The sequence below is a fragment of the Odocoileus virginianus genome, chromosome 15, assembly GCF_023699985.2.
Source record: "Odocoileus virginianus isolate 20LAN1187 ecotype Illinois chromosome 15, Ovbor_1.2, whole genome shotgun sequence".
Classification (NCBI taxonomy): domain Eukaryota; kingdom Metazoa; phylum Chordata; class Mammalia; order Artiodactyla; family Cervidae; genus Odocoileus; species Odocoileus virginianus.
Genome location: NC_069688.1, coordinates 51,522,050 through 51,541,031, shown reverse-complemented (window position 1 = coordinate 51,541,031; position 18,982 = coordinate 51,522,050). Strand labels below are relative to the sequence as shown.

The 18,982-nt window shown below is 51.5% G+C and overlaps 1 protein-coding gene across 1 annotated transcript in view; it reads left to right on the top strand.

Annotated features, from left to right (window-relative positions):
* Positions 1–18,982, top strand: part of MATN2 (matrilin 2) — a 169,292-nt gene that overhangs the window by 122,487 nt on the left and 27,823 nt on the right. Inside the window, 4 exon segments of the mRNA XM_070477357.1 lie at positions 5,474–5,490; positions 5,492–5,597; positions 8,616–8,738; positions 8,964–9,086. Of these exon segments, the coding sequence (XP_070333458.1) occupies positions 5,474–5,490; positions 5,492–5,597; positions 8,616–8,738; positions 8,964–9,086 (369 nt within the window).

Here is an 18,982-nt window from a genome sequence, read left to right as displayed (position 1 = left end):
CAACTGTTGACTCACAGAACTCTCTGGAACTCCCACTGAGGGACATATCCCTCATCCACTTCTTCCTAGTGGTGGGTGCAGCAGTATTCTGCACCACAGGACTGGATTTTCAAAAGGCTGACCACACGTCGTTTTTTGAAAAGCACCGTGGGCTACTGAACTGAATCCACAAGCCACAGCCTGCCCACGGCACATGTTGACTTATATGTGAGACCTTGCAGGGTGGTTAAAGGTAGCAGAGCCCATATTTTGAAACTGAGCCTCTCTTACAAAAGAGAATTCCCACCACCTTGCCTGGATGCAAACTCTGGCGATGTTCAAGCATCAGATGGGAATTTTAACTAAGAGGTTCAGAATGTGAAAACAATTAGATAGACTATTTTCCATCAGACCACACATGCATGCGGTCCGTGGGAGAGGCCAGCCCGGCCGCTCTTCTCTGAGCTATGTGCAGCTTTTTCTCGGGGCGAGCATGTCAGTGGCTGGCTACCCCCAGGGAAAAATCACTCACCAGTGGGACTCAGTTGTGGACCTAGACCTCTTCCATGGGGGAAAATTAGATCTGCTCCGACTCAGTCACTGGAGTCGCAGGCTTCACTGTGTGTTGCTAGTGCAGGGAGGAGGAAGTGAGCTGGGCATGTGGCCATTGGTGGAGGGGAACTGGCTTGAAGCTCCGCATCACTTACAGTCATCTGAGATTCCCTTGCCCTCTGCCCCGCCCTCCACATCCTGCCTGGAGAGGCACTTGGAATAAGAGAAGGGTCCAAGGCAGTGCTTGCATTGCAACGTTATCAAGGGAGGAGGGAGGCCAAGAACAGAAGGATAAATGGAGAGGAAGTGACCATTTGGAAACAGTGTGACCACCACAAATTAGCCTGGAGACAGGCCTGTCTCCAGCCCAGAGTCCTTAACACTCATGCATATATATTCAGGGATAGCTCCATTTCCTCTTCAGCCAGGTGCCCTAGTTTTTCATCCAAGAAAAATGGAACTTGTTTCTTAAAACCCAATGTCCTCATCAGCCCTTCTCCCAACATCCTGCCTCATCGTTACTTTTTCCATTGTCTTTGCTGCAAACCCAGCCCTCCGCTGCCGAGATCCCTCTGAGAGCCACCCCTGCCCTGATGTGTGCACCCTGACGATTATGGCAGACAGCTGCTAACGGAGAGCGAGCGCTCAGTGCCTCTCTGGAGCATTCTGTGGGATCAGGAAGCAGAGAAATGGGGTTTAAAATCTGGGCTTGGTTGTTAGCAGCCTGAAGATCTTCAGAGTGTTAAAGATCTCGAGCTCAGAGTACAGCCATTTATGTTTAATGGGCGGTTGATGGCTGTGGGCTGTTTGCAAATCTAATAAATCTATCTTTCAAAGGAATTTGATATCATCCAATTAAACTGGGGTTGGGGGTGGGGGTTGGAATTCAAGGCACAATCCTATTGAAGAAAACACTCTTGGCCTGGATTTGTTCTTTCTCCTCATCCAGGCATAATTTCTTTTTCTGGAAAGTGCTGTCATCGACTTAAAGCATAAATTACTGAGGCAGAGATGCAGAACATAAAGCCCAGGACTAACTGTCTAGGCGGGGACCCCAGGGTGGAGTCAGAGGCGGGTGGGGCTCCAGGATTGCTCACGCTGGCACCGAGGCTGGTGCTTCCCCCAATGGAGGCATCACACTCTAAACAGCAGGGTACGGGGTGCACAGGTTGAACTGAGTAAGGGGGGCCAGTCTTGGCAGTATCACCCACCCTGGCCTGTGACCTTGGACAGACTGCTTTGCTTCTCCGAACCTCCATTTCCCAAACTGAAGGAACATGACTTTCTGCTTGAACATTTTGTAGCCTGTCCCATCTTTCTATAACTGACTCTCTGTGCCACTCCGTTGGCATGACAGCCTGCAGTGACCTATCTCTGATCTTTCATGTTTTTATGTCTTACCTTCTCAGTGAGGCCTCCAGCTCCTTTTTGAGCTGGCACTCATACACGCCGTTTAGTTGGCCTTCTGACAGCCCAGCTGTCTCATCTCGCAGGGTTACTGGACACTCTGGGCTTTGCCAGATAAACCCACACCCAAGCCCGGCCCACGTGTAGCTCATCACAGTTAATGAGCAGACTGGACCAGAGGTTGGGGGGGGGGGTGCATAGTGGGTACCCAATGAATACTGAGTGAAGGAATAAGTAACTTACGTACATGTGAAGAGCTGTGATTCAAGCACGTGAAGAAGACAGAGCTCTACAGGTCAACCTCTGCGGCAAGGAGCCATCGGAAAAGAGGCGTTTTGGAGTTGCTGTTTGCCAGATAGCTGAGTGCTGACCTTTCTAAGAATCGTCATGTTTTTAAATTATTTATTTATTAATTTTTGACTGTGCTGTGTCTTTTTTTGCTCGGGGGAGGGGGGCCTTTCTCTGGTTGTGGTGCCTGAGCTTCCCGTTGCGGTGGCCTCTCCTGTTGCGGAGCATGGGCTCTAGAGCTTGCGTGCTTCAGTGGTTGTGGCTCATGGTGGGCTCAGCAGTTAAGGCTCCCAGGCTCTAGAGCGCAGGCTCAGTAGCTGTGGCCCACGGGCTTAGTTGCTCCACGGCACGTGGGATCCTTGCGGACCAAGAATCGAACCCATGTCCCCTGCCTTGGCAGGGGGACGGACTCTTTACCACTGATTTACCAGGGAAGCCCCAAGAATCTTTGTGTTTTTGAATTTAATTAGAGTATGTTAAATCTTTCTTAAAGATAGTGTTGGCCCTTTAAAAGTTGTGGTAAAATATACAGAACAAGGGGCATCCTGGGTGACTCAGTGATAAAGAATATGGCTGCAATGCAAGAGATGTGGGTTTGATCCCTAAGTCAGGAAGATCCCCTGGAGGAGGGCATGGCAACTCAACTCCAGTATTCTTGCCTGGAGAATCCCATGGACAGAGCAGCCGGGCTGGCTACAATCCACAGGGTCACAAAGAGTTGGACAGGACTGAAGTGACTGCCTGCAGAACAAAATTTACCACTGTAACCATTTTTTTTTTTCACTGTAACCATTTTTAAGTGCACAGTTTGGTCTTCCCTGATAGCTCAGTTCTTAAAGAATCTGCCTGCAATGCAGGAGACCCCAGTTCAATTCCTGGGTCGGGAAGATCCTCTGGAGAAGGGATAGGCTACCCACTCCAGTATTCTTGGGCTTCCCTTGTGGCTCAGCTGGAAAAGAATCCGCCTGCAATGCGAGAGACCTGGGTTGGAACCCTGGGTTGGGAAGATCCCCTGGAGAAGGGAACAGCTACCCACTCCAGTATTCTGACCTGGAGAATGCCATGGACTGTATAGTCCACGGGGTCGCAAAGAGTCGGACACAACTGAGCAACTTTCACTTCACTTCACTTCAGTGGCATTAAGTACATTTTTGTTGTTATGAAACCATCCTCACCATCCAGCTCCAGAACTTTATCTCCCCAAACTGAAACTCTGCACTGATTAAACAGTAACTCCCCATTCCTCTCTCCCCCAGTCCTGCAACCACCATTCTATTTTCCATCTCTATGACTGCCTACTCTAGGTACCTCATATAAGTGGAATCTTACAAGATTTGTCCTTCTGTGACTGGCTTGTTTTCACTTAACATAAGGCTCATTCCATGTCAGAATTTCCTTCCTTTTTGAGGCTGAATAATATTCCACATTCTGTATTTGCCACATTTTGCTGATCCATTCAGTATACACCTGGGTTGCTTCCACCTTTGGGTCATTGTGAATAAAGATGCTGTGAACATAGATATGTTCAAGGCCCTGCTTTCTGTTCTTTTGGGTTTAAACCCAGAAGGGAGTTGCTGGATCGCATGTAATTCTATATTTAATTTTTTTGAGGAACCTCCATACTGTTTTCCATAGTGGCTGAAGGCTGGCTTTTTAGAACAGCACTTACTAAAGATAACTGTACTTTTCTCTGATGACGTAATGGAGAGATTCCTGCAGGTCCTACACTATGTGGCCCAGTCTGTGGGGCCCTTTGTGTTCTGTGTCTCTTTACTTGGCTGCTGGTCTCTTTGCCTGTGGTCGATGTTCTATTGCTAGGTCTATTTTTCTTCACTGAATCTCGTTCCTTGTTTTCTGACACTCACTTCTGTTTCACAAGGTGAGGCTGTTGATGAACTGAGAAACTGCACACAGCTAACAATAGTCTGCTTCTCCTCGGGCAGAGGGATGAAGTACAGACAGCGTGCCCAGGGCCCGTGGCTTGTGGAGGCAGCTCTTCTCTTAGGCCAGTCCCCTGCAGGGCCTGGGAGTTCTCTCCATGGGCTCAGACTGCAGCCACTTCTCTGTGGGCATGGAAAGTTCCGTCCACCAGTCCTGTGGGAGGGCACATCATGGACCCTTTACGGGACGGTCTGAGGTCCTCTGAGTATGGGTTCCATTTCATTTCTTTTCAACATCTTTGTCTTCTCAGGAAGAGATGTCTTTCCTAGGGGCCCCAATAAATTCTTCTGTCTCGTTGGCGAGAACTAGGCATCTTCCCACCTCTAGACCAATTCCTGGCAAAGGAGAAGATGCTTGCCAGGCTGGCTTACACCACTCATGACTCATGCCTTGGGGGGTCAGGGTTCTGGTTTCAGGAAGACAGGGTAATGCTCACTGGCAAGGCAACCAACAGTGTCTGCCACATCCCCGGGAAAAAGAACAATGCAGCTAAATGGCTCCAGCTCAGCCCTGAGGTTGGTGGTGACCAGTCTCACAGAGGTCCTCCGCAAAGCTCATTTTATTTCCCTTTATAGTTCTTCGTCTCTTCCATTACCTTCTCTGTATGTGGGGGTGGGAGTGGGGGTGACCCAGCATGTGGTTTTAGCATTTTCTACCAGAAAATGAAACTGCTAATTGACTGCTGGTGGTGATGCTGCCGATGTCTGCCAGCAGAAATGCAGCTTGGATGGGGGTGACTAGGACAGAGCTGTGACAACCTGGGCCAGCATCAGAGATGCGTCTTCTCCAGTTTCTTGATTACGGACGGTGTCACACTCTCACCCAGAACCCGGTGGACTTTGGACCCTTCTTAATATAACTGCCTTTTCCTGCCTCTCCTAAATCGCTGGGTATCTTGTTGTTTATTATTCCTCACACCATCCCATGTCATTGTTAGATGTCACTGCCGGCAGCAGTGACATGCTTTGAGCCCTAGTAATCAGGTTAACTGGAAGAAAAGACTGAATTTTCCCAGCATTTCCATCATTCTTGGGAGGAGATGGGCTGGGAACTGTGGCGCTCAGCCCATTTCACCAGTGTTTTGGCCATCTATTGAGGAAGAGACCTCTGCTAGAGAACGCAGAGGGCTGTACCCGCCAGGTGCCAGGTTCTCCCAAACAAGCTTGTGGAGAACAGGAGCAGCCGTCTGTGACCCTTGGAGCACCTTCCTTACTGAATGTTTACTGGGGCGGGGCGGGGGGGGGGGCAGTCTCAGCCCTGGGAGAAGCCCCAAGCCTGAAGGAGTGCTTGCCCTTTCTCCCTTCAGGGATCAACTACTGCGCGCTTGAACAAGCCAGGCTGTGAGCACGAATGCATCAACACGGAGGAGGGCTACTACTGCCGCTGCCGCCGGGGCTACAGCCTGGACCCCAACGGCAAGACCTGCAGCCGTGAGTGTACCCGGGTCGGGGGCTCATGGGAGGGCCAGGTTCACACACAGGCCCCAGGGCTCACTAGCAGTCAGTCACTTCTGAAGCTCCTGGGTTTCCTATGAGCCTGAGGGTCCAGCAGCCTTAACCTTCCTGGCCTCAGTTTCATCATCTGTAAAATGGGGCTACTCATGCTGCCTCCCTCAGAGACTGGATTGTGAAGAGTGAAAGAATCAGCACATAGAAAACACTTAGAAAAGTGCTGCTAGACACATAATAAAAGTCCAGTAAATATTAGCTAGGCTTCCCTGGTGGCTCAGATGGTAAAGAATATGCCTGCAATGCAGGAGACCTGGTTTCAATCCCTGGGTCAGGAAGATTCCCTGGAGAAAGGAATGACTACCCACTCCAGTATTCTTGCCTGGAGAATTCCATGGACAGAGGAGTCTGGCAGGCTACAGTCCATGGGGTCGCAAAGAGTTGGACATGACCGAGCAACATATTAGCTAATATTATTATTTGCTCTTGAGAGCCTTGATTAAGTTAGACCAGCCTGATTTCATCCAAACTCTGCCTCATACTAGACAAGGGACCCCAGGTAAGGTATTAAAGTTCTGCAAGCTTTGACGTTCCCATCCGTTTAAAAAAGTGAAGATGATAACAGTGTTGACTTCCTGGAGTTGTTAAGGGAAATCCTGAGGACTATTTCAGCCTCTCAGCACAGTGCTTGGCACAGGAAAACGTACAATTAAAAATAAGAGCTCTTTGTTGTCACAGAGCCTGGGACAGGAACCAGAAAAGAGACAGACCTCAGAAGGCCCTTGGGCCACCGCAGACCTGATCTGAGGGTGGGGCTGAGAAACATGGGACTTTTTATGAAGCATTGTCTTCATTTTCTTGTGTAAGAGGCGCAACACAACTAGGTCCAGTGATGTCAACGTGGAAACTTGCAGGATGTGCCAGCTGGATGGTTCCATCTCTTTTTTACGAGGCACAGTCTCCACTGGTCCAAGCCAGCGGGGGTGGGGCGCGTGACACAGCGGGGGGACGCCCTGACCCCGGAGGTTGCCGGCGAGGGGCTCGGTGACACGGCTGGCACAGAAGGGGCCCTTTGTGTGGCTTTCCACCCAGCGAGCTGCACATCTGCCCCAGCCTTGGGGACAGAGATAGATTGTGAGTGAGAACAGTACAGCTGTTCAGTATGTGGACCTTCCCCTGCCTGGAGGGAAAGTTTCACAGATGAAGTATTCGGTGCAGAGCAGCCGTCGGGAACCCTCGCGCCCCTTTCGGTCTTCAGAGGGAACAGAGTCCTCGGTCGGGCTTTCGAAGCATCAATCTTGGAAGTCAAAGCATTTCTGAACCAGAGAGTTGGCACTGCTCTGCACTTGCCTCTGGAAGTCTCTGAGTCCTTGCGAGAAGCCAGCGGTGAGCAAGGGTCCTTCCACTCAACGAGGGGACGCCCTGGTGAAGGTGGACCTGCGTACAGTCTGTCTGCCTTCTCTTCCAGGAGCACGGGGCCGGCCAGCTGACAGCCCTGCAGGCATCCCAGGGCCGGCTCGGCGGGACCTGGTCAAGCCCACGTAGAGCCCCAGGGGCCGTGGCCTGCCTCTCCCTCCCTGCGCGTCTTGGGGCAGGAGAGATTGGGCCGTCTTTTCTTCCTGGAATCTAGTAAGGAGGACCATCTAGTCAGCTTCAAGAAAGTATAAGTGTAAACCAAGCCATTTCTTCCTAGGAGTCCCCAGAGAGAGCCTGGTAATCCTATTCCCCATGGGGGCTCCGGGAGCCCACAGACCATCACGACAGGAAGCCCTTACGAGGGGCTTTGTGCAGGCATGGCCGGGATCACTTCCCAAGTACTCACTCACTTTCTCTGCACCAGATCCCAGTGAAGCATCAACATTCTTACCCCCATGTAAAGGCGGGGAAACAAGTGCAAGGGGATTAAGTTACATTTCCCAGGGTCACGTGACGGGTAACTGGTGAACTGAGATGTGAACACAAGCCTCTGGCTCTTGAGATCTTGCGAGTGTTTGCAGGAGGCACAGCCACGGGTGGAATGTTCCAGAAGGCACAGTCCCAGGGCCCTGTGGAAGTCAAATAGGCCCATCCCATGGCCCTGCACAAGGCCTCCAGTGTCTCTCCAGTCTCCGGGTGTGCGTTTTCTCCATCAAGGAAATCTGGGAGGCAGCCTGCAGGGCTGTCCTGTGGGAACCAGTTCACCGCAGCTGTGTGTCTGTTATCCTAGCTGGGCCAGCTGGGCCGGGCTCGGGTGCCAAGGCTGGCCACACACGCAAGGCCTTGGCGTTGGTTTGTTTTCAGAATCTGGATGTCCCGGTTATGGGGGATAACAGCACGTTTTCTCTTTCAGATACAAAGGAACTATACAATTATTTCTTCCCCAGCCATATACTTAGTAATGATGGGCATTCACGAAGTGATTATGTACGCCAGCTACTGTTCTGAGGGCTTTAGGTGAATCAACTCCTCCCACCACCTTCTTGGAAAAAAGCAAGCCTCAACCCCATTTCTCAAGTCATGAGATGGTGGCAGAGAGGCCAAATGACCACCCAGCAAGCATCTCACAGCTGGGAAGCTGGTGGGGTGAGGTGGGATTTGAGCCCAAATAGTGTGGTGTGGAGCCCCCCACATCCTGAGACACTGCTCTGTCAGCTGCAGGGAGCGGGTGGGGTCCGCGGCTCCACCTTCCCGAGCCTGGTTCTCCTCTCTGTGCCATGGGGAGGGCACCTTCTCTCAGAGGTGCCCTGGGGATTGCAGGTGATGCGTGCCCAGACCTGGCGCAGGTGCAGAGGGTTACTGTCATTACCACCTTGGCCGGAGTCATATGCACCTTACTCCTCAAAGAAATAGGAAATAAAACAAGCCAGGCCAATGGCACAGGGTGGAAGGAAACCTTCCACGGCACTCTTCTGGGCATCAGCAGAGTGAAACTGCCGGGCAGCGGCTCCGCGGGGGAGGTGGCTTTGTTCTCTGATGCCCTCCTGGCTTACTTCAGGGGGTTTTCCTTTGTGGTCGCTGCAGGAGTGGACCACTGCGCAGAGCAGGACCACGGCTGTGAGCAGCTGTGTCTCAACACGGAGGACTCGTTCGTGTGCCAGTGCTCGGAAGGCTTCCTCATCAACGACGACCTCAAGACCTGCTCGCGTGAGTGCCCTTCCTGCTGCTCTTTACAGGGAAGAGCTTTGCCACCGGCGTGGAGAACGTGACGGCTGGAGGGGACGGCGGGCCCTGCCCTGCCCTCTGCTCGTTGCTCCGGGGGAGATGGCGGGGCTGTCCCCTGGGGGCCGCGCGCCTTCCCGGGGCAGGAGGAGGAGGGTTAGGGAGGTGCGCGGGACCGTGATCTGATTCCCTGGCTGTGGGGTTTTGCAGGAGTGGATTACTGCTTGCTCAGCCACCACGGTTGCGAGTACTCCTGCGTCAACACGGACAGATCCTTCGTCTGCGAGTGTCCCGAGGGACACGTGCTCCGCAGTGACGGCAAGACCTGTGCCAGTGAGTGTTGCGACGCTGGACGAGGGGGACCCGGCGCGGGCGATCGTGGGCGGGGGGCGCCGAGGACAGTGACCACGGGTGGGTCTGCGCCCCCGGGGTTCGTGGGTGAAAGTGTGCGAAGCCCCCCTCCCAGCGATATCAGCCCGGGCGGCTGCTGCTTCCCTGTCCCAAGACGGGCTGCTTTCGCCTCTTCCTGTCTGGCCCGCGGTCATTTCGGAGCCGCTAGGAGTTATAGTGAAGTAGATGCCTTCCTGTCTGCGGACTTCCGGCTGCGCTCCGCGCCGAGCACGTGCTTTCTCTGAGTGGCAGCCTCAGCGGAATTCTCACCAGCAGACTAAGTGAAAAGCCTAAGGTCACCAACTGTTACGCGGTGGGTTCAAACTATGGATTTTTCTGACTCCAAAGTCAGTTCTGCGAGAAGGGGAGTCTCCTGAGAACCCCATCCCCTCCCCCAATTCAGATAATCTGACAGCAGATGGCAGGGGCGAGGTTGGCAGTGATGTTTCCTGGGTACATATTTCCTGGCAGCTGATCCCAATTCCTGTCTCCATTACTTAAAAAAAAAAAGCTTCCAGATGTCCTCGTCTTCACTCAAGGATGCTGTGTTTTCTGCCTTGCAGTCCTGTGTCGGAGTGGACCAAGATAAAGACTTGAAAATAGTCATTTTGAGAGAAGGGGTCAGAAGTGGAGGAACAGGATTGCCATGTACCTTTCGGGTCCTGCTAGTCTTTCCAGTTATAGGGCCAGGTTCCCTGACCACTGATACAACTGTGGTCACAACCTAACGTGTCCACCTTTCAATGTCACCTGTTCACTTGGGCAGGTGCCCTGATTGCATGGCTGGGTGTGCCTCTCTAACTCCGCTGCCTGTGAGAAAAGGTTTCCCCCATTTGGGATGGAGTCTTGAGTTTTATGGCTTGCTCGTGGCTGCCTGCCCAGCTGTCCTGGCCAGCACGGTCAGCACAGGGAGGGGCTGGACATCAGGGTGCAGAAAGAGAGTGGGTGTGTCGAATTGCATGTACATTTGACTGCATGCCAAAGCCAGAAGCCTGCTTTTTAACTGATTTATTTTAATTCTCATCATCTTAGATTATCCATGCATTTCTTTGACCCTCCCCATTACTGTGATAACCAAGAACTGACTATAAGATAATCACAGGACGTCTAAGAAATTTTCAGGACCCTTCCAAACAAATGCTACCCCTCCTCCTTACAATCGCGTGTCCTGCTCCCTCCTTCTAGCCACATCTGTTATGGCCACTGACACTTTCAAATGTCCATTTTCTCATTTATAGGGCTTGTAACTAATGATACAGTGATATCATCCATTTGAGTAAACGTGCAACAATGCCATTAGAAGTGAATTTTGATATGTATTTGTTTATTATATATGGTGTGTCTACATGAGATGATCAGATGAATTAGAAGTATCCTATCCTCAGGCAATGGTTGGAGTAGGAAATGGTGAAAGAAAGCGAAGTCACTCAGTTGTGTCCGACTCTTGGCAATCCCATGGACTGTAGCTTACTGGGCTCCTCCGTCCATGGGATTTTCAGGCAAGAGTACTGGAGTGGGTTGCCATTTCCTTCTCCAGGGGATCTTCCCAACCCAGGGATCAAACCCGGGTCTCCCGCACTGTAGGCAGACACTTTACCATCTGAGCCACCAGGGAAGTCAGGGCCCCCTGATAGCTCAGTTGGTGAAGGAAATGGTAACCCACTCTGACACTCTTGCCTGGGAAATCCCGTGGACCGTGGAGCCTGGGGGGCTGTAGTCCATGGGGTTGCAGAGTCGGACATGACTGAGCCCACACACAGGCAGTGGTGGTATTTGTAAGAGATGCATTTTACCCGCCATCTGACACATATCTGTTGAGCTTGTCCCCTGTTTGAAGCCTCTGTCTGCCCTGGGTCGATTCAGTCTAGCTGCCCTGTTCTGTAATAATGGGCTGTGTTTTCAGTGTGGCCATAGTACACTGAGGTTGGGAATGTGTGTTTCCTAGCTCTGTCCCAGATCACTAAGATCCTGACACCATGACTGTGTCTTTTTCATAAATCATGCTGGGCTGTGGATGGGGAGCCTGCTGGGGTTCAGCCAGGCCTGCTCAGCAGATAAGGGTGTCCTTGGCCCTTCCTAAAGGCAGCCTCCACTTACCGCCTTGATAGCAGGTGGCCTGAAGAATACTCTGCTCACTTTCCAGAAGGTTCTCTGAAGCATGGAGAACAGGTGCAGTTTCCCAGGGCCCTAGAAGGAATGGACACTGTTACTCTCACACCCCTGCAGGCACCTTGGGCTCTCTGGCCTTTGGAGTGAGGCCCATCCTCCCTTCCTCTCGGTCCCCTGACCCCCAAGCTGCGATCACCCCTTAGAGGGTTGTTCCACAACCCTTGAGGGGGTGAGGTGGGGAGGGAAATCAGGGAGTCTCTTCTGCAAGCTGCAGCTGAGAGGACTCCTCCTGTCTCTACCACCTGGAAATTTCTGAAATAAACCTAGTGCAAGCGCATCTCAGCATCAGGAAAGACTCTCTAGTCTAGATGTGCCTGGAGCATAGAGCCCACAGGCCTGCGAGTCTCTGGAGGTTAGAGACCGGGTCTTACTAGAGACTGAGTTCCAGGCCTTGCCCACAGGAAATGCTCCATAAAGTTCAACGAATGTTGAGTGAACGGGCAGTGACCACCTGTGTTTTCATCCTGTGGCACCTGGCACAGGGTCCATCTTCTGTTCCAGAACCTTCATGGGACCTTGACTTGGCAGGTGGCAGAGAACACCTTCCTCCACCTCCTGAGCCCCACTCAGGTCTTCTTCCCTGTTCCCTCCAGTTCTTCAAAGGAGTCAGCTCCCCTCTTCTCTGAGCAGGGTCTGAACCTCCAGCCCAGCCTGTCTCCACTTAGGACAACCTCCATATCCCATCTCTGCTGGCAGAAACCCAGCCCAGGGCCAGCATCACCTCCATGGGGAACTTTCTGCCCTCCTGGCCTGCTGGGAGCAGCTCCGCTCCAGCCGCTGCAGTGAGACCCCGTCAGGACCTCTCCCTGTGACCACCTGTGCACAGATCTAGAATCAGCATGGCAGAGTAGAAAGAACCCTGAACTAAGAGCCCAAAGACTGGGTTTAAATCTTGAGAGGGAACTGACCTCTCTGGATCTGACTGCATGCATGCTAAGTTGCTAAAGTCATGTTTGACTCTGTGACCCTCTGGATCATAGCCCGCCAGGCTCCTCTGTCCATGGGATTTTCCAAGCGAGAATACTGCAGTGGATTGCCATGCCCGCCCTCCTCCAGGGGATCTTCCTGACCCAGGGACCAAACCCACATTTCTTAGGTCTCTTGCCTGCATCTAACTGTTCACCTGTAAACTGGGAATGATCATTTATGCCTCTATCTCAGGGTCACTGTGTGGCACAGGGAGAGATGTTCACTGAAGTGCTGGGGGAACTTGTAAATTGCCATAAACTCGAAGGTACTCTTGTTGAAATACTTCCCACTGTTAGACGGCCCCACACTAGGAGAGGGCTGAGGCAGCATCCTGCTTTGCTCCCTGGAGACCCACTCCTGGCAGGCCTGGCCTGCCTTCCTTGTGGAGACTACCTAGGAGGAGTCAGACTCAAGAGCTCAGGCACTACCTTCTTGTAGCAAGTGGGTGGTGCTAAGGCAGATCTGAGTGACAAGCATAGAGCACTGGGAATTTCAGCTGGGGATACTCCTACACTGGCCACCAGAGGTGGGTGTGCAAAGGCTTTTTCCTACTTGCTGCCTCCCAGACTGACTTTGAAGGACTGAAGCAACCCTGAGCAAGACAAGAGCAGTGTGTTATTATATTTAAGCAGCCATCAAAAAATACTGTATGCTTTGTGACTTAAACAGCAGAAAAGTAATTATCTTGCAGTTCTGGAGGCTGGACATCCAAGATCAAGGTGCCAGTATGGTCAGGCTCTGCTGAGAACCCTCCTCTGGGCTTGCAGATGTCTGCCTTCCTGCTGTGTCCTCCCATTACACACACACACACACACACACACACACACAGAATAAACTCTCTTGTAGTCTCTTTTTAGAAGGGCACTAATCCCATCATGGGGGTCCCACCCTCATAACCTCATCTAACCCTAATGACCTCCCAAAGGCCCCACCTCCAAATACCAGCACATTGAGGGTTTGGACTTCAACTTGGAATTTGAGGACACAATTCAGTCCATCACAGAGACTGAAGAGAAAAGACCACTTTACTCTTTACCCTCATGTATTCACATTAGAGGTTGAAAGGAACAGAAGGAAACTTAGAGATCTTTTCTTTCTTTTGTGGCATGGGGAGAAAACTGATGCCCCCCTAAGCTACCCTGGGGGTCAATGACAGAGTCAGAGTTAAAACTGGGGTCCCCTGACTTCAGAATCTCTTACCCGGGGTGACCTCTAAAAATACGTCTCAGTTGAGCTGCTTCTGGTTTGTCTGAGAAAAAAAAAACCCACACAGAGTTAGCAAACGAATGGCTGCTGCTAGATTTATTATTTTTAAAAATTCCAGCAAATGGTGTAATTCTGTCTCTCAGCCTTGGTCACCCTCTTGGCAGGCGGCCACTGTGGCTTTCTCCCTCTGGGGTTGGGGTTGGTTTTAATAACCTCCTACGTGGAGCCCCAGACACAGGATTGCTGTCTGTCATCGCCACTGAGGTGCGAGTCCTCGGAACACATTACCCCATGATTGCTGCACCGCAGCCCGTGCATGAGTCACCAGATGTGGAATCCAGATGTGAGGAACAGACTGTATCAGTGTGTGGGGCTGTGAGACTCGGGCCCTAAAACCTGTGCTACGTCCTGAAGCGTCTGCTCATCGTGATCATGAGTCGCAGACCTTCTTCATGATAAGGCTTTAATTAATATGTAGACCTGCCTTCTTACATGTTTTTTTCTTTTTTAAAAAAGAGGATCCTTCTCTAAATGTTTTATTCCTGCATCCTGAGCTGTCTCCTAACTCCTTGCATCCACGTCACACAAGTGATGGTTCCCAGTCTGTCCTCACTCTCGTCCCTGGATTCGCGTCTAGGTACTTCTGGCTCACTGATGCTCAGTCTCCACAAGTACTTCCTGTGGGCCTGTGTTGTGCTGGTCGTATTATGCTGACCCTGGGCCTCCGTGGGGTTGATGCAGGTTCGGTTTCCGCCCTGACGGAGTTTAAAATTTCTCAGGGAAGAAAGATATGAAGGATGGATCTTCCATTCTGTGTGACGAGGGTCATGATGTGGGAAGGAGAGGTGTCGTGGCGCATCTGGCAGGGGGACCCTCACCTGGTCCAGAGGAAGTCTCCTGAGAAAGAGGTGTTAGATCTGACCTTCAGAGACTTATGGAGGGAGCTATGCAGAGATGGGGGGTGTTGTGGACTGAATATTTGTGTCCCCCCAAATTCATATGTTGCAAGTCTAACTGTGGAAGGTGATGGTGTTAGGAGGCGAGGCCGTTAGGAGGTGATTAGGTCGTGAGGACGGAGCTCATATGAATGAGATCCCTGCCCACAGAGCTCTCCAGTCCCTTCCGCCATGTAAGGATACAAGAAGTCTGTGGCCTGGAAGAGGGCTCTTGCCCAACCATGCTGGCACCCTGACCTCAGACTTCCAGCCTCCAGAGCTGTGAGCAATACATTTCTATTGTTATAAGCTACTCAGTCTGAAGTGTTTTGTTAGAGCAGCCCCAAAGGACTAAAACAGAGGGGGCGGCCTTCCCAGGCACAGGAAATAGAACATGCCAGCCAGGGTCCAGAGAGTGATCTGAAAGAAGCTGAGGGTACTGAGTACTAAGTACTGAATACTGAGTAGTAAGTACCAAGTGCTGAATTGAGAGGGAGACTGGAGAGATTTGAGCCTGGAGGAGCCACTGAGACAGACCACTGCAGCATTTAGAGTTACATCATGCTATTTGGAGGTTCAGCTTCCCTTGAGAAAACTGTTTTAGTTTGCCTTCTGAGAATTTAGCAGCCTCTGCTGAGCCTGCTGGGCAAGGATGACCCCTGGACCAGGGACCGCAGAGGTGACAGACCTGTGATCTAATCACACCTCTGCCCCCAGCACGGCTGAGACTAATCACCTCTGCAGGGTCGGGGGCCTTGGGCAAGTCACACCCACTCTGTGTCCTTCAGTTTCTGTGACTTTAAAAGAAGGTGTTGGACCAGTTCAACCCCAAGGTCCCTTCCAGCCCGAGAACGAGGGCAGAGGCTGGCAGAGTAAGTGCTCCATAAACACTCACTGAATGAACGAACTCTTGTCGGAGTGCCCACCATTCTCCCCAGGCTGAAGGCCCTCCGTATTCGTGAGTCAGGGACGGTGGCTCTCTTTGCCTGTTAGGTAACCGCTGACATGCTTTCCTAGCAGAGAGTACCCTTAGTTCCGGGGAGACGCTGACTCCACGCTGGTTTCCAGACTGGGTGACTGAAAGGCAGCTGAAAGCCTGTGGTCGGGGAGTTAGCTACATCACAAGTTTGGCCTTCTCTAATTTACCGTGTGTGGTTCTTTAATTATGAGTGACAGGAATGTCCCTGGTGTGCAAAAACTGGACGTTTTCTGAACAAATGCGGACTGCACTCTGCAAGGCTGGAAGGAGGGAGAGAAGGGCGAACCCAGCTGACCGCCACCATCCCCACGGCGTGGGTTCTCATTTAAAACTCTCGTGACCCTTGGTTTTCAGAGTAGAAAGCTGAGGAAATGTTTCCTTTTACTCAGCAGGCATTTGCTGAGGACCTGCTGTGGGGGCCAGGCATTAAGTTAGGAGCTGGGAGATGCAGGAGAGGAGGGCAGGTGCAGCCCATGGTCCCCTAGAGGTCACAGCCCGTGTGAGCATCGTCCAGTAGGGAGGAGGGCATAGGTCCAGAGCAACCAGTAACTGTTTGGTGATAGCTGTGATGCTGGGCTTTCCTACAGCTCAGACAGTAAAGAATCTGCCTGCAATGCGGGGGACCTGGGTCAGGAAGATCCCCTGGCGAAGGGACTGGCAACCCACTCAAGTATGCTTGTCTGGAGAATCCCATTGAGGAGCCTGGCGGGCTACGGCCCATGAGGTCGCAAAGAGTCGGACATGATTGAGTGACTAATACTACAACTACTAGGTGTGACGTTACCAGAGGGGGCAGATGCCTGGGGCTGTGAGGCTCTGTGCAAGGAGGTCCCAGAAGACATCTAGAGGAGGTGGAGGCAGCAGATGATCAGCTGGGCAGAGCCCTGTAGGGGAAGGGCTTCTGGCTTGGTGGGCTTCCCTGGCGGCTCTACTAAAGAATCCCTCTCCAATGCAGGAGACCTCAGTTGGATTCCTGGGTCAGGAAGATCCACTGGAGAAGGGATAGGCTACCCACTCCAGTATTCTTGGGCTTCCCTAGTGTCTCAGCTGGTAAAGAATCCATCTGCAATGCGGGAGACTTGGGTTCAATCCCTGGGTTGGGAAGATCCACTGGAGAAGGGAATGGCTATCCACTCCAGTATTCTGGCCTGGAGAATGCCATGGACTGTGTAGTCTATGGAGGTTGCAAAGAGTCAGACATGACTGAGCCACTTTTACTTTCTGGCTTGGTCCTGAGGTGCTGAAAGAAAGTACTCAGAGCTGGGGGGAGTGTGGCTGAGATGAGGCAGCGGGCAGGTCCTGTGAACCTCACTAACAATTCTGTGTCCTAGCCAGACTCTCAGGAAGCACTAAAGGGTGTCAGGCAGACGGAGGGAAGGATGCCTGTATGCATGCTTTAGAAGAGGACTGGATGGGGTGAAGTAGGTTTGTGGAGACCTAGTTAGTAGATGGAATAACAGCCCGGGAGAAAGACAGTGGCAGGTGGTTCATGATGGTGGAGGAGCAGCATCACCTCTCTGGACACGTGGGAAGGTCTGTCCCGCACTGGCATCTCACCTCTGGCAGTTTGTTGGTGTCATCCATGGGGCTTTTAAAACATCCGAAAGTCCAGGCAGCACCCCGGACCTCCCGAAATAGAGATTATCTTACATTGATTGATGCAACCTCCTTGCAGGACAATTTGAAAAATATTTATCCGGGGGTAAATGTTCCTACCCTTTAGTGAGGCAATCCTACTTCTAGATGTTTGAGGCATGCTTTCCCGTTGTATGCAAAACTACAGGCACACAAATATCCCCTGCAGTAACATTGGTAATAGCAAAGCCTAGGAACCACCTCAGTGCCCTTCCAGTAAGAAACTGGTTAAATGAATCACGGTGCTGCCTTTAAAAAATAATGACATAGGGTGTCAAAGGTGAGAGAAGAGTACTTTTCTAAGATTTTTTTTGGTCTGTTTAAATTTGACTTTACTTTTAGAATGGGTAAAAGGTATACATAGTTTAAAAATCAAAACAATACAAAAAGACGTGCATTGAGGAGTTTGGCTCCTGCTCTTGCCCCCCACTTCCACCCCCCTGCCTCCCTGCAGTTCCCATCGGTAACTGGTGATGGGCAGTCTCCATCCAGGGCGGCCCCTCCTGGATTCACACACGTGTATTCACTCCCTCCGTCACCGTCCGCTGCGTGACCGACAGCATAGAAAATAACGGTGGTGTGTCCCTTCTCCAGTGAAATTATCAGAAACACTGTGGCTGCTTTCTGGGAGCTCACTCTGGCTTCTTGAAGTCATGTCGGCTTCTCTCTAAGGGAAGCCGTGTTGGGAGCAGGCCTGTGGAGAGGCCCACACGCCGAGGAACTGTAGCCTTCGGCCAACCGCCAGGGAGGAACTGAGGCCAATGCACACACCAGTGAGCTCAGAAGCAGATCCGCCAGCTCCAGTGGAGCCTTGGGATCAATGCAGCCCCCAGGGGACCAGCTCGAGTGCAGTCTCACGAGACACTCTGAGCCAGAACCTCCCCGCTGAGCCACTCCTGGCTTCCAGACCCTCAGAAACTGTGTGACATCACACATGTTGCCTTAAGCTGCTAAGTGTTGGCATAACTTGTTTCACAGCAATGGATAGCTAACATTCCATTTTATTTCCATTCCATTTGTGTTTCTTTAGGGGCTTCCCTGGTCGCTCAGCTGGTAAAAATCTGCCTGCAATGCGGGAACCCTGGGTTCGACCCCTGGGTTGGGAAGATCCCCTGGAGAAGGGAACGGCTACCCACTCCAGTATTCTGGCCTGGAGAATTTCGTAGACTATACAGTCCATGGGGTCACAAAGGATTGGACATGACTGAGCGATTTTCACTTTCACTTTTCTTTATGTGAATAAAAGCCAATACAAATATCTGTTTATATTTTTCCCCTTTCCTTAGGCACACACAAATGGCGCACTATGTACCACATTCTATGCCTTTTTTCCTTCATTTGATGATATTTACTGGAGATTTCTTCAAACTATTACATAGACAACTTGCTTATCTTATTTACAGCTGCGACTGTAGCCATGAAATTAAGACGCTTACTCCTTGGAAGGAAAGTTATGACCAACCTAGATAGCATATTGAAAAGCAGAGACATTACTTTGCCAACAAAGGTCCGTCTGGTCAAGGCTATGGTTTTTCCAGTAGTCATGTATGGATGTGAGAGTTGGACTATAAAGAAAGCTGAGCGCCGAAAAATTGATGCTTTTGAACTGTGGTGTTGGAGAAGACTCTTGAGAGTCCCTTGGACTGCAAGGAGATCCAACCAGTCCATCCTAAAGGAGATCAGTCCTGGGTGTTCATTGGAAGGACTGATGCTGAAGCTGAAACTCCAATACTTTGACCACCTCATGCGAAGAGTTGACTCATTGGAAAAGACCCTGATGCTGGGAAGGATTGGGGGCAGGAGGAGAAGGGGACAACAGAGGATGAGATGGCTGGATGGCATCACCGACTCGATGGGCATGAGTTTGAGTAAACTCCGGGAGTTGGTGATGGACAGGGAGGCCTGGCGTGCTGCGATTCATGGGGTCGCAAAGAGTTGGACACGAC